The sequence below is a fragment of the Tachypleus tridentatus genome, chromosome 10, assembly GCF_004210375.1.
Source record: "Tachypleus tridentatus isolate NWPU-2018 chromosome 10, ASM421037v1, whole genome shotgun sequence".
Taxonomy (NCBI): domain Eukaryota; kingdom Metazoa; phylum Arthropoda; class Merostomata; order Xiphosura; family Limulidae; genus Tachypleus; species Tachypleus tridentatus.
The window spans coordinates 159,248,323-159,264,944 of record NC_134834.1 but is presented as its reverse complement, the minus strand read 5'-3'; the positions used below and the strand labels follow the sequence as shown (position 1 = coordinate 159,264,944).

Sequence of the window (16,622 nt, the reverse complement as noted above, 5' to 3'; positions counted from 1 at the left end):
GGTGGTGGTTGGAAGTTATACTAGCTGGTTTGGATGACTAGTTGGAACTATTCATACTGGTATAATTCATCTACTGGGCTACCAATTAGTGCCTTACTGCTGTAATGGGGACTGGAATCCAAACTTCACCATGCAAGTTTATTTAACTTACTTACCCCTAAGTTGTAGTACCATATTATTATTATTTTTTCATTTAAGTTTTATTACTTTTTCTTCTTTACTTTGGAGAGCAGTTAGTCACCTCCCCACAACTGTCTGCAGGAAGTGAAGGTGATATAGATGTGGGGCATTGTGTGTTTGAGCACCCATATCTCACTCTAAGAATTTCTATTTCTTTTCCTCTACTTTATCTCATTATTGTATTATTCTTTATGTGAGACTGGTGAACAGAGGTTAAGTCTGACAGACAGTGTATCCCCATTGCAATGGGGGTCCTACTTATCAGCCACCTCCAATGCCTAAGTTAAATTTTATAACTCACATTATAGACTGTATCCTTTCAATTAGTGCAGTGTGTTTTATTTTTGTCTATAACACTAACATTAGTTAGAGGTCTGGATTTGCTGTTTTTAAACAGTCCTTCCTATTGATTTTATTTTATTTTATTTTACTTAACTCTTCTGAATTAATATTCTATCTATTATCTACCTTATTATTCTTTCTAATACATCTAGGTAAGAAGTAAGTTTAATTGTTAACTTTGATTACGTAACTACACAAGACTTGTTATTATATTTTATGTAACTACATTTTCATGTTATATTGGAAATTTAAGATAGATTTAGTTTTGAGTTTTCATTTTTTCCTTCATTGTTATTCTTAGAGAGACAATTTCCATCCAACAAACTTTGACAGCACCATTGAGTGTGATCCACCCAACAACAAAATTCATCGATTTACAGGATATATGTGAGTCATCCAAAATTATGCTTGTCTTTGTTATATATGCATTAATGTTTTTATCATAGATGATATACATCAACATATAGATAGTTTAATCAATGGTGAACACAGAACCATATGACAATATATATCTGTAGAAGTGTTTCACGTATCCCCAGTGTCAAATAGTTAGATACTTTTGTCTTGCAGAATAATGGTACTTAGAGCAACTTATCCAATTAATACAAGATATCTAAAATAATGTTGAAGGAGAAAAAAAATTGATGCTAAAACATTCTTTTACTTTTTTCTGCTACAAATATGGCAAAGACAGCTGTCTTATTAAGACAGTGATATCAACAAATGATTAATCAAGATTTTTTCATCTGTTGGTTATCTCACCAATGTTTATCAAACAGCTTTTGCAACTTGTATGAGTTATTAGATACTGTACTTTTAAACCTTGTGAACATTTTACCTGATAATTGCTTACTTCCAGCTTAATAAACTGATTATATAAACATAAGAGTTAAAGTTCTGTGCAATATCAATGCATTTACTTGCTGATTTGTCAGTTGTGTATTTTAAATTTTGTCTAAGCCATATGTATTATTACACACTTCAAAGAAACTATACCTGTTGGACAAATTGACCTTACTTATCCCTAATGCTCACACCTTAGTTATGCCCCTGTCTTTGACTTTGTATAAATAAATATTAAAGGATAGGTAGGCTTTCAATACTAATATTTGTGACAATTTTTTCTTTTAACAAAAAACAAAAACAAACTCCAACTACTTTCAGAACAATAACTTCTTGTAGCTGGTACAAGGCTAGTTAGGTGTCTGAATGTCAGTGTATACATTGTTCAGTTGCCTTTTGCACAATAAAAGGTCAAGTTTTTATTTGGTTTAACTTTGAGTTTCAGCTTTTTTGTTTCTGTTATGTGAGAGAATAACTTGAGGAAACGTTGTTTTATCTTACTCTTAAATAATAACATAAAAGTCTGTTAGGTCAATGTAAGATAAGTTTATTATAGTAAATTTAATGACTAGTGCTGAATTAAAGAAAAACTTGTTTTATTTTATTGGACTGATTAAAAATATGCTAAAAGATTTAGTGATAATTGATATATTGAAAATATAAGTAATTGAAAATACTTAGTTACAGTAGTGATTATCTATTTGTCTTGCAGTTTCTTCTGTAGAAGGTTACTGAGCCAGAATATAATAGATACTAGGATTATATGTCTGTAAGTCAGACAAATTGCTTTTGAAATACAAGATATTTGCTTTCTTTCTCTTTTTAAACCTGGCATGGCATTAAGGCACTTGACTCGTAATCTGAGGGTTGCGGGTTTGAATCCCCGTTACACCAAACATGCTTGCCATTTCAGCCATAGGGGTGTTATAATGTGACTCTTAGTCCCACTATTCATTGGTAAAAGAGTAACCCAAGAGTTAGCGGTAGGTGGTGATGACTAGCTGCCTTCCCTGTAGTCTTACACTGTTAAATTAGGGACGGCTAGTGCAAATAGCCCTTGTAGGTTTGCACGAAGTTCAAAACAAACCAAACCATTCTCTTTTGAAAGTTCCTAGTGGTTTCAAGAGAACTGAAGTGTAAAGTCATGATGTACCTGAAAGAGCATGAAAAATAGGTCAGTAACTATTAAACTGTGAGTTGGATTGTTATCAGACACTGAGCTTGTTGAACTTTACTGAGCAGCTTATCACTAACTCTATTGTATTGATAATGTTTTTGTGAAGTGTAGATTATTTAAGTTCAAGTGCAGTTTTACACAATGTTACTTTTTTGTTGTTATTCCCACGATAAGGACCAACTATATAATTACATTAACATTTCAAAAATATTCAACTTATTGTTTAATAAATTTTAGTAAAGCTGGTTATGTATGATATTGTGTGGATTCCATGACAGTTAATTTAGAAAAACGAGTGGCTTTAATCTTTATTAAAAAAAAAAAAATCCATCCAAGACTAAGCTTATTAGAAAAAGCTTGGGTTTATTAATTTAGTATTTTAATGAATCATGGATCATGTTTCAATATCAACACTTGAGATGATAGGTTAAAGATGCCATTTAATACAATATTATAAAAAAAAAGAGAGAAATACAATATTATGCAAATATGTTAGGACAATGTGTTTTTAAAAAAGATCCTAGTGTACAAGTTACAATGTGGGATTATAAAATGCAGCATATTTTGTTTAATTTTTTAATGTTAATGTGTTTTGTTTTGGCTTTCAAAAATTATGGTTATGATATAATTAATCAGAGGTTGGGATTTGCTGTTTCTAACACAGCCCTTCCTCATGATTTTGTTTACGTATTTAACTTCATTTAAATGTATTTATTTAATTTCACTCAAATATGTACATATAAATGTATGTTTAATTGTGTTTCACATTACTTAAGGCAGTGACAAATAAGCTTCATGTTGCTGTCACATATTATATTTTACTGTTTTTTCCAAATACCTTAATCCTACACTTTTATTGTTATCACATAATTCAGGCATTCACTGCGTAATATGCTGCATCTGAAAGATTTGATCATTAAAATTATTATTCATTTATTATTAATTATAAAATTATTATATTTTCAGAAATGTTATTTTATTAAATTGTTGTCTTCAGGGGTTTTGTCTTTTGAATACTTTTCAGTGGTGCTCAAATTAAAGGGGAATGTCATCTTTCTTGTTAACCGAAGGAAATATATCAAATGCCTAATTGTTAGAACATGCATTTGTGAGTGGAATTCAGGAGTTCCCCTTGTTAAGTTTTTACAGCTTGAATACTGTTTATAAGCCATGCCATAATTCATTTAAAGTATATTGACCATCCTGTGATGATGTAACATTTTTTCAATTTTTTTTCATTTTAAATATATACCTACTGTCAAGATTTATATATAGAGAAACTAGAACATCTTCTGTTATAAAAAATTTAGACTTTTGATAATTTCCCTGTGATGTTAAACTTTTACATATACAACTGAGACTGAACTCTAATTCTATAAAAGTTCTGTCATTTCTTTTCAGAATGTCTTGTCTGCTGGCTGTTAAAAAAAATTTTGTTTTAAGCTTTTTTGTAGTGGACATTATGCCCAGTTCATCATGTTTCAACCCCTTCTGTACATGTTTACTGAGTTGCATTCAAAAATTAATTGAAGTCACTTTAATTTGAATGTATTTTAATGAAATTACTATTATCAAGTATGATATCACTTAAAGTTTTATACTGACTAAAGTTTATTCATTTATTTTAAAAGGAAATGTATAAAACAGCTGGTTTAGCTGTCATGTGATCTGCTTGCAGCTACAAGTCAAAACTTTACGAGCTATTATATATAATACTGTGAGAATAGAATAAAGACTGTTAGAATGCAAGGTCAAATTGAAGTTCTGCCTGTCTGTCATTAGCATCAGGAAAATTACCAAGAATTTCTCAGTGGGGATTTTACATTCTTATATTTCTAAGCTTTAAGGTCAGCCATGTCCACTTGCAAAGCTGTGTTGCTAAGTGATAGTTTGAAGTTGAATGACATGCTTACAACCAATAAAAAAAAAGAGGATTTCCCACTATTCAGTTATAGCCTGAAGAAACTTCTACCAGCATACATATTTGGAGCATGAGGTAGAAAAGTAGGTTAGAACATTGTTCTCTTGAAGTGTATCTAGCAATTGGCAAGTGTTTCTCACCCTACGTATGTATTATTTTGCTAAACAGTTAGATTGAATTTAGGTTTTACATTTATATTTTAAACAGTTATACATTTATAAACACAAATAATACATATTTGAAATTTTATGATTGTTTGCATTTAACCATTAAACAGCAGGAATGTTGTAGGTAGGAGCATCAGTTTATAATGGCCATTTAAGAGTTAACTCATTGTTTGACTTATGGAAATATCTGAGCAAGATGGCATCATTTGCATGTGCAAGTGTTAGTGAAAGAGTTTGTGGATGACATTTCCCCTGTAATAACTATTATAACTCACTATCACCATAACCACCTTGTGTTGTTCTAAATGGTGTTAGGGTAAAAGAATAAAAGACAAAGAATTGGAAAGGAAAAATAAAAATAAATTATTAGTGAAAGGTAAAGGTGTGAAATTTTGCATATGAGATGTTTATGCTGTCACACTGGCAGAGTATGTAGCTAGTTAACAACAAAAAATGTTTAACATATATTAAAACTCTTTCTCAGATTTATAATTTTTTTGTCAAATATGTATATGAAACAAAAGTTTCTCTTCTAATTAATTATTTATTTTCTTAGTTTGAGTTGTTAAATCAAGTGTATATTTAATTAATTATTAAATCTGCTAAAGGTAAAGTTATATGGCTATTCCATACAAAAAAATGTTTCATTTCATGTGAATATTAAAATAATAGTTTTGTTATTTGTTTTAATAGTTAATGGTGTTGCACAATGCAAACATGAAAAGTCTAGTGTAACTGTAAATGGCAAAGTATACAAAAATTTATATCTGATACATGATGTTGAGGACTTGTTTCATTATTTCTCAAAGAAAAGTTTAAGTAAGAAATGTTTCTTCATTATTTTAGTATTCATCATAATAATGAAAAGGTTCCAGTGAATAAAGAAAATCTGCTTTTACGAGACTGTGTTGTCAAAAATACAGATTTTGTAGAAGGAGTAGTGGTTTATGCAGGTTAGTGTGTTTTTTCTTCCCATCTCACATGACAAACAATTTATGTATATGAACCTTAAAAATAGTACATTTCTTGATATGCTAGTGTGGGTATGTGTGTGAAATAGCCATTCATATTTGAAAAATATAAAAAGGCTGTAAACAGCTTCTGCCATACAGTCCACTGGTGTTGTTAGTGGTTGATTTTGTACTTTGATCCTTTGTTTATAAAGTTGGAAAATAAAAGCTAAAATATATTGGCTGAATTCTCATTTTTTCTGTCAACAAAACAGAGTTTTGCTGGAAAAACTGAGAAATTTTCAAAGCATGCCACTGAACCATGATGACCACCAATCAGTGTGGCAGCCTTTGCAACCTCATGTCATGCAGAAAGAAGTTAATTGCATGCAATTTATGTCATGATCAAATTTGCTAAAAAAATTCATACTAGTCTGAATTATGTAATGATTAATATCTAATTTTGTTATTTATTTTATTTTAAAAATATTGACTTAGTTTTCTCTCACAAATATTTGTTTGTATACAACAATAAAGTTTGAAAATGATTTTTTCTGTACATGCAACATATCTAGTCTAGGCCATTAAAATTAAAGTATTGGAGCCATAGTACCCAACAGTCACATAAAGTTATCTGTGAGCTTGTCTGTCTGTATAAACAATAGCTAATTGTATGGCCAATACCATAACAAATAATAATAGGATATGAATTCAAAATTATTTATTTCTTGGTGATAATAAAAGGACCATTGTTCCACATAAGATGAGTGTTGTGGAGATCAATATTATAAACATTGTTCTGGTTTATAGAGAAGTGCAGGAATTGTAACAGACTTTATGGGAGACTAAAAGCCCCTACAAAACTCATTTTATTGTTTCTTTTAAGCAGTGGTGTGATATTGTTCATCACATTTTAAGGATTAAGGAAAGTGGGACCAGTTGTTTTGTACATATTGAGCAAATATATGGTCAGCATTTTTGTTTATTCTTTCTTTAGGGTTCGTAATTTATTCTTTTGAGACTCGGTATGTGCCAGGTCATTAATTCTCGAAGTTCTTTTAGACCACTTCCTTTCCCATTTTTTGTGGCACTTGATGACCTACTCATACACTTACATGTACACATACCAGTAAACAAAATCCAACACACCATTGCCACTAAATATTACAAATAACAGTGTACTAAAGGTTCCTATGAGTGAGCAGGGTGCACCTGTTTATTGGAGCTCAGCAGTTTCTTCTGGGGCTTTGTGCTTGAGATACAATCTTAAGATTCTCGTCAACCTCATGATAGAATAACTGTTTTGTTTTAATGGAAACCATAACAGATAAGTATTGATGTATGAGGAAGTATTAACAGTAAGATTGGATATACTTTACAAGTGCAGATAAAGATGTATTAATTTTTTATTGGTATTTTTTGAATCTTTTCATGTCCCTTCTCCCACATTACATTCTGTGGCAATCACTGTAGTTGATAAATTAAGAAAGGGGTGGTTTAAGTTTATATAAACATGTTTACAAATGTTAAACTCAGTGCAGAAATCAAGTGCTTAAGAAGTTATCATTGTAAGTTTGAAGCTTTTTTAGGGGCCATTTATGCAATTGCTGACTAATGAATTATTTTAAGAATTTTCATATAAAGTATTTTAATTTAGATTTTGTTGTATCCTTTACAAAAAAGTTAAAATTACAATTTTGTCCTGATTGCGATTAAAATAAATGAAATGTTTGCAACATTTTTATGTATTGGTTAGTGTTTGAATGGAATAATGCCAATGTATGTATACTTTAGGTAAGAAATAATTTTTCAAAACATATTAACACTTAAAGAAAAAAAAAAGCCATTTAAGCAAAAGCTGTGTATTGGTGTTGTATTTACTTGTTTTGTTAGTAAAAAATACTAAACATTTTCCACTGTTTTATTTTGTGATTAATCATAATACTGGTAATAAATGTACTGTGAATAGGGCATGATTATGATTTTACACATTGCTTTTTACTATCAGAAAAGTTTTGAAATTTAAAGGCTCAGACTTGCATGAAACTCTCTTCCATAAGTCTATAAATCCATACTTTTTCCCAAACCACTTGTCATGTCTTTAGCATCTTGTAGCATGTTTCCTGTGTTAGCTTTGGAAACCACCCCCTGACTAAATTTTGGTAATGACCTTCTTCCTATACAAATGTATGTAAACTACAAGTTAGTATTCATCTTTGTTTTCTAATATGATTCATTATATTTCAGGTCATGATACTAAGGCTATGTTGAACAATGGAGGACCAAGGTATAAACGTAGTAAACTTGAAAAGTTTATGAACCGTGATATTGTATGGTGCATAGTTATCTTGGTAGTTCTGTGTTTTGCAGGAGCAACAGGTAAGTGTAATGTTATCTTAATATCACATTTCTGCAACTATAATCACTTGATACAAAATTAAAATATGTTATTTCAGTTGATTCCATTGTAATTTTTTCTTTAACATGGATTTTTCATTAATTACACAAAGGTTAAAATGTTTTATGGGCTTCTGTTATTTCTGACTGGCATATAGCACATCAAAAATGATGGGTCAGATACTACTACTCCCATCTTATAGTGTACCCTAACTTCACATTTCATAATGGCCCCCATGGTGTCACTAAACACCCTCTGTATATGTATCACTCATTCAATCACATTACCACTCCCAGTTTGCCCCTGAAGAAGAAAGGTCTACCTTTCCAAAGCAGTCGGGTTATAGGGTTTCTATTTCACATTTCATAACTCATTGAAATAGATACATTTTGTGAAATCAGAGTTAACCAACAAAGAGGCAAAAAAGTTCAGTCAATACAGTTAAAAGTCTGTAAGTTTCTTTGTGAGCCAATCAAAATTAAAATCATTAATGAATTGAATGTGTGGTAGATTCATAGAATAATTACTGGTAAAAAATTAATTAACAACTTCTAATATATAGGAAAGCCAGTACATTTTGGTAACACTGTTCCAATGGTGGCTGTTATGTCATGTCCCTTAGCAACAAAATTATTAGTTTAATTCAAAAACTATTTAAGTTTACAGTTGAATCAATATTTTTACTTTCATGATAAATTTTATATACTTGACTTCAGGTTAGGTGATCTCACACTCTCTTTACTTTAGGCTTATTATGTCGACATTCACTACATGTATAAGGTTTCACAGCACACACCTTCTTGTAGCCCCCTTTCTTCCCTGTCACTAAAATCGTAACGAGCAAACAGTAACTGAACTATCCTGTTTAAATAAAAGCATTTTGGCCTTTATGACCCTCCTACTTTGCAAAAACAAGAATAATATAACACGCATTGGCTTTTAAATAGGTTAAAAACAACCATTGATAAGTATGCATAGATAAATCAATATGTGGAAAGGTCATGTTGAAATGTAGGTTTTTAAACAATAATTACGTCTTGGGTTTCATATTTTGTTGAAATTATTCATTCTACCTGTTCTTACTTTGAATGGAAAATTGTATTTATTTTCAGATATTTTGTTTTGCACATATATTAGATCAAGTAAATTTATTTTTAGGAAGTGGTTTGTGGCTATCATCATATGAACATCGAGAAGATATATCTTTCATTCCATTCGAGCATAAGTATTGGTACAATCCTTCAGTTGATGGTGTTATTCAATTTTGGACGTTTGTGATTATTCTTCAGGCAAGGAATTTTGTTTACATATTAAATATTTTGAGTTAAGATTTAAAGAAAAGATAATTTTAATTTATTAAAGTAACCAAAAGTACAAACTAAATGAGCAGTTGCTAACTTTATTGGTATCATGTTTTGTTTTTCTTTAATAAAAGAAACATTAACAACAAGGTAATTTTACATTCTTTCTTCAGTTAGGATTCTATGGTATTATTTTATAAACTGTTTAAAGATAGAACCTATTCAAATAACATAGCTTATCTCTATAATAGCTTTTTATCTTTTTCTTTTTCTTTTTACTGATAGAGAAACATACAGTCAGACCTTTTATGTATGTTTTCATTTATCTCTCTACATTGACCACCATTAAACTGGTGATTTTGCAGTTTGCATTATATGTAAAATTTTATTTATGTGGCATAATATGCCTTTTATTTTTATAATCTTAATTCATTTAGCTATCACGTTTATTTCTCTCAGGAGTAGATATTACACTAGTAAACATTGCCTCATCTCATTTTTTCTTGTAGCATTTTTTTATATTTTTTCCGCACCCTTGTGCTTTTTTTTTTTGGCCTACATGTGTTCTTTAAATGCATGTGTATTTTGGGGTATTAAATTTTTTCATCAATGCTAAATAGGCAGGACTTTAAATAATTTCTGGTGTTTTTATGAAAACTATATTTAGTATAAAATGTCACCTCTGTATAGGTTAGATTAAGAGTTCTACATAGAGTAGCTCTGGTATCTTAAGCAGCCATTATGTGAGGTCAAACTGTCTGATTTGTTAGAATGTGTTTGTCAATTTTAGATGCATGAATTATGAAGGAAATATTGAATGTAAATTTTCAAACTTTTTATATCGTGCTATATTTTTTAAAAGAACTAATTTATACACATTGCTTGACTTACAGGTAATGATTCCTATTTCACTGTATGTTACAATTGAACTGATCAAACTAGGCCATGTGTTTCACATCCACCATGATTTAGAGTTGTATGATGAACACACTAACAAACGAATAGAGTGTCGAGCACTTAATATTACAGAAGAGCTAGGTCAATTGCAGTTTGTATTCTCAGACAAAACTGGAACACTCACAGAAAATAATATGATATTTCGTCGATGTACAATTGGGGGTATTGACTACAACCATCATACTTCGAACATAGAAGGTTGTATGACTTTCTTTTTTTATTAAAGATTTCTTTGTTCATGTTTTATTTTACATGGTTTTATATAAAATGAAATTGATTTTATGTTGCTTTAGCAAAAAACACTATACATATATTTAGCTATATTTGTTATTAAGTGTTAAATCAATTGTCTTTTCATATCCAGATTTATAATTTTGTGTTTTGAAATATTTGGGTTTTTATTGTTCTTTTGTTTTTTTCCTATTAGATAGAAGACAATTATTGGTAATTAGTTAACCAATGAGCTAAAACATTATTTTTGCATGAAATATGAATAATAACTAAATTTGTTTTAAAGAAACAAAACTAAAGTTTTTCTGCATTTTGGTAACTTGTACAATTTTTAAGTTACTGGTCTTCAACAATTATTTTTTTTTAAATGTATCAGTGCTTACAGACAGTTCTTCTGATATAGTAATATTTTGTATTGAGTGATAATTTACAAGGTAAATTTATTAGATTCTTCTAACTGTATGATTCTTAATTAGGTAATACAAAACTAGGAGCTGGGGATGGGTGGGAAGATTTTAAAAAACATTCCAAAGTAAGTTACCTTTGATTAATTATCTATTTGTTTTTTAACATCATGTTTAAAAGCTGTTTTTACAATATTGTCATTTAAAAAGCATGATCATGATAGCTTGAATTTTTATATGTATGCATGTTCTTTAGTTTTTGATTACAAAAAAGTGGCTGCTTAAAATTTGGTTTAGTGTGAACATTAAATGTATTATTAACTTTTTAGTTTATATTAAAACATCAGGTTAGCCTGTGCCTGACACAGTTAGGTGGTTAAGGTGCTCAACTTGTAATCTGAGAGTCATGGGTTTGAATCCCAATCACACCAAACTAGCTCACTGTTTCAGCCATGAGAGTATTATAATGTGATGATCAATCCCACTAATTGTTGGTAAAAAAGTAGCATAAGAGTTGATGGTGGGTGGGGATGACTAGCTGCCTTCTCTCTATCCTTACACTGCTATATTAGGGACAAGCTTGTACAAATAGCACTTGTGTAATTTTGGACATTATTCAAAACAAACACGGTAGCCTTAATTTCAGTTTTTATGTTGTAAAGAATTTTACATTTTGGTAATGGTCAGTGCTTCTGTTAGACTGATGAATGTACTTAGTTATATAATTTTAAAACCTTTTAGGTAATAATAATTTGGCTTTTGTGATTTAGTTTTTCACTTCTATTTGTGATGTTATGTGGTAGAAATATATTTAATCTAAGACAGCATCAGCATAGTGTCTCTTTGTGGCTAGGTGTCAGATACATTTATTGAAGAATAAAAGCATAGAAGTTCCTTAGTTTTCTCAAGAAGTGAATGTATTGTTAAAAACAGCAGCAGTATTTTGCTGTTTTACATTTATTTTTTAGATTTCTAATAAATACTTCATCAAAGTGTAAGGGGTTTCAAAGCATTTTCTAGATTTCCAATTAATACTTCATCAAAGTATAAGGGGTTACAAAACATTCATGGAGTAGTAAAAGCCTAAGTCCCTTTAACTGCATTAAAAAAAAAGTTGCAAAACCTATTGTGTGTCAAACCTAATTAACTCTCAATATGCACTAGGTCAATTTGACCAACCATGTGACCTCTTTGTATTTGTTTAAAGTCTACTAACTTTTAATGAAGTGTGTATATCTTCTTCATAAACTTTGGCAGTATTTTCAGTCAATATTATAAGTCTTTTACATACAAAAACATTTTAGTTAAATGTTTTTAATAAATTAAAAATGATTTGTCTGTGACTGCATCATGTATTTGTTTTTAATTGTCTATGTGCAAAGTTATTTAATATTATGATTAAAAATACTTCATCTCAAAAATCTCAAATTTAATTTTGTGTAATCTCTAAAATTTCTTGAATACAATTCAAATGTTTGTTTTCAGTAAAACTTTATATTTCAGTTCATATTTTCTCTATCCTAACTCTATACAAGGTTGGTCAGGTTGATTGACCATAACCATAAAAAAAATATATATAAATCGAAATTACTCTTTTTTTTTTTTCTTCTAAAATGACTTCATATTGTAACATGAAACCACATTAGCTTATCCTAAGTAGCTTTTAACTTGTAACAGTTACATCCATTTATAATTAAATTTTACTATTTTACTGCCCTTTGAACTATGTTTGATTACTATTTGCACCATTACAAGTTGTAAGTCATTTGGGGAATCTAGAGATCACACTACACTTGAATTATCAAGCTGTTGCATATGAAATGTCAGATTTTCATGTGCAAATTTTGAAACTATTTTTAGTTGTTAGAATAATATAGTATATTGTCTGGTTCATTTCAAGTTCACTTTATTTTTCTTATTTCAGAAATTAAACCATATTTATATTGATTTTTGTCACCATGGATAAAATTGATATTCTTGTAATTTTCTTTTATGAGTTCAGGCTTGGTCACAATGATACAACTGATGAGTACACAGCACATCGTTGGTTTAGGAGATTTTGCTCTGGTAACACAAGCATTCAAAATGAGCCTCTAGTAGTCCTCAGATAACCATTGATGAGAAAGAATTGAAGTCTTTAGTTGAATCAGATACCCACCAAACCATGAGAGAATTTGCCGATGAACTTATTGTTTGTTATTTAACAGTTTCCCAACATCTTGAAATAATTTGTAAGGGAAAAATCTTGATAAATGGGTACTTTATGAATGACTGAAAACCATCAAAAAAGACAAGTGAAATTTGTCCCTCACTTCTTACTTGTGAAAAAAACCAAGCCATTTGTTAATAGAATTGTCACCTGTGATGTAAAATGGATTATTTATGACAATTGACAACTATCAGGACAATGGTTTGATTATGAAGAAATACCAAAACCATCTCTTCACCATAAGAAGTTTATGGTCAGTGTTTAGTTGTTGTTAGTATATGTAATCCATTACTCGTTCTTAAATCCAACAGAAATGATCATAGCAGAGAAATGTTGTTGTGAACTTAAAATTGTGCATCAACAGTTGTCACGAGAACATCCAGCAACAGTCAGGCAAGTGGACCTTCACTGCTTCATGACAATGTTCGGCCTCATGTTTCATGCTTTACTGTGCAAAAACTAAATGGATTTCAGTACGAAACTTTACCTCATCTTCCATATCTACCAGGCAAGAGGGTTTTGGCTTTCTGTTTGATGACTTTGTAACCACAGAAAAATTGAAAGCCATAAAAATTAGTTTGTCTAAGCAATGAAAATTTTATAGTGAGTAATTTACATTAATTTTGTACTTATTGAAAATTTTGAATGTGAGCCACTAATACCTCATGACATGCAGTAGATAATGCCTGGTTTAAATCATAGTTGGATTAAGGGATTTAGGAAATAGAGGAACTGAACCTTTATTTAAAGTAGAACTTTTCATGACAAAGTTGTAGGTACCAAATAATTTCAAGACTTTAGTCAATTTTATATTTAACTATCAGTGTTCATGTTATTTTCTTTACAATTTCACAATTTTTACACATATTAGTCATCAGTATTCATATTCTGATGTTCAGTATTCTACATTCAAATAAAAACAAAGCAGTAAATTTAAAATCTGCACCACCAGTTAGGTTAATATTACCAATTGCTTTCTACACAGTTGTATTTTATGCTTATCTCAGGTTTTCTCCATATCTTTTTCCATTTCTGGGAAGAATTTCATCTTAGAATACCAGAATCCCCCAGTAGCTGATTGGTAAGTCTGAGGGCATATAACCCTTTCAGGATATAGAGTTTTAATATCCATTTGGTCACAACACAGATAACCCATTATGTGTCTTTTAACTTCACAACAAAACAAAACAAAATTTCTTGCCAGTAAGTTAAGAAAATCAGCTCTTAACCAGAATGTTAGCTTATTACCACTACATCTTCAATTTTTAAAACTTGAAGATATGAACAGAATATGAATTTTGATCATCATATGATTTCATTCAATGGCTTGAGTTCTATGTGGAAAATGGCAGAGTAAACTGATTAGCAAAAGCAAAAACTTAAAATTATACTTGCCAAAACAAACTTGCAAAAGTAAAATGAAAAAAAAGATTTAATTTACCCATAGTTTCATTAACATGAGACATATGTTTATCATTTCAGAATTTCGGTAAGTGGGGAAGCTAATAATTTTCCATAAATTCAGTCACAGTTTGAGATAAATAATTGGCAAAAGGTTATGCAATGAAGTTTCAACATTCTGTCACAAAGCTGGTAATTTGGGGTTTGTTTTTTGTTACTTGTTAATCAGAAATTTATTATTCTTTATTTTACTTTAAGTAGTGATATTCATAAATTTTCATGACAAATTCTATTTTTCAACCCAACATGTGGCCCCTCAGTGTGGATTCCTGTACGTGGTGAGGGGACCTCCCAGGGAAGGTTCTTTCAGTTTACCTTCTCTGGGATTTAAACATCCACCCATGTGTTTGCTGTGCATGGCAACCCATGAAGGGGAGGAAAGGATTCTGGAGTTGAGGGGTGCAACCTTTGGCCTTGAATTCCTGCACACGCGAAAGGCCTTGGAGTGGCTCCCCTTCGGTCAGTCGGCTGGTCCACTTGGGTCAGGGTCAACCAAGTACCAGTTTTGGAAGTTCTCAACAGATGTTGTGGACATTGTGTTTGATGCTGGTATTTGGGTATAGTGCTCACGAAACTCTGGTGTTGCTGCAGTGTCCTTGCTTGACATTGTAGTTTGTCCCCTTGTAGGGCTCCATGGTATGTGGGGTCAGTGGGTACCAAAATTTCCTTTTTTCTTATGGATCCTCCAAATAAAAATTTAAATAAAATAATGCAAAAACAGTCTGTAGGTAAATGACCACATCTTGAAGTTTTTGAGCAGCATTCTGTTGTACCTTATTTTCTTATCCTACATTCTTTTTTCAGAATTGCTTCCTACCATCCTGTATATCTTTCCTTACAGGAAACATTTCTGAAACCTGCTCATACAGTCACCTTTTAGCAGTTTTCTTTGTACAGAAATGACAGGCTGTGTGATGGATGAGTGCATGGAGGGCTGGCACTGTTGGTTGACCAGCATGTGCCCACCCTGTCTTTGTCACTGAACACACCCTTGGAGGCCGTAGCCATCCATGTTTCCTTGGGTCATACCATCACTGTTTGTTCTCTCTACCTGTCACCTGGAGAGACATATGATCAATCATACCTTGATGCTCTCATTGCCGTCTCCCTTTATAATCCTGTGGGACATTAATGCACATCATCCCTGCTGGGGAAGTGCTGTTATTGATAGGAGGGGTTGCAAATGCTCTCTGATCACAACCTTTCTCTTTTCAATACTGGTTCTTCTACTTATATTTTTATGCACCTAGTCAGTCCTTTACTGCTATTGAACTCTCAGTTTGCTCCCCTTCATTATTCTTCCACTTTTCATGGAGGTTTGACAATAATTCTCGAGGCAGTGATAATTTTCCTATAATTTAGAGAGAGACTGGCTGTGATCAATGCCACCCGATTTGTGTGCCCCGGTGGAAGCTGGATCAGACAGACTGGCCCACTTTTACTGCTCTTGCAAAACGTGATCCTGCCATCATCTATCAGCCATCAGTAGGTGACTGTGTGGTAGCAGTAATTGACTGCATTGTACAAGCAGCTACTCAATGTATTCCTAAAACCTCAACATGTTTTCCACTATATTCTCATCCATGATAGAGTCCTGCCTGCCACATGGCACGGAAGGCTCAAACACGTGCCTGGGATACTTTCCGTAGATATCCCACGCTCTCAAACTGCATTGCTTTTCAGCGGGCCTGAGCACATGCTCGGTGGGTAAGACATCAAAGCTAGAAGGAATCTTGGATTAAGTTCACAACTGGCATATCTTCTACCACCAGTTCTAAAGTCATATGGGACAAGATTCAAAAGGTCAGTTGGCAATATACTTCTGTCCCCCTCTCGATCTTACTCTCTGATGGTTAGGAAGTAGGTGATATCCGGAGCATCGTCGATACTCTAGGTGAAAGCTGTCACCAGGTATCTAGCACTTCTGCTTTTTCTTCCACATTCTTAGCCATCAAGACTTGGGCAGAGCGATCACCTCTTTTCTTTTGAGCTGATTGTCTCTATGACTATAATCATCCCTTTACACTGGTGGAACTGAAACTGGCTCTTCATCAGTCTGGCAGTACATCCGTTGTACCAAA

The 16,622-nt window shown here is 31.6% G+C and overlaps 1 protein-coding gene across 4 annotated transcripts in view; it reads left to right on the top strand.

Annotated features, from left to right (window-relative positions):
- Nucleotides 1–16,622, top strand: part of LOC143230757 (phospholipid-transporting ATPase VD-like) — a 78,790-nt gene that overhangs the window by 19,451 nt on the left and 42,717 nt on the right. For all 4 annotated transcript variants that reach the window (XR_013016617.1, XM_076464874.1, XM_076464876.1 and 1 more), the window contains 6 exons: nucleotides 824–909; nucleotides 5,477–5,583; nucleotides 7,828–7,959; nucleotides 9,137–9,261; nucleotides 10,167–10,434; nucleotides 10,944–10,999. Coding sequence is in view for 3 of the 4 variants with exons in the window: in XM_076464874.1 (XP_076320989.1) it covers nucleotides 824–909; nucleotides 5,477–5,583; nucleotides 7,828–7,959; nucleotides 9,137–9,261; nucleotides 10,167–10,434; nucleotides 10,944–10,999 (774 nt within the window). In the remaining variant the exon portion in view is untranslated. The remainder of the gene's footprint in view (nucleotides 1–823; nucleotides 910–5,476; nucleotides 5,584–7,827; nucleotides 7,960–9,136; nucleotides 9,262–10,166; nucleotides 10,435–10,943; nucleotides 11,000–16,622) is intronic.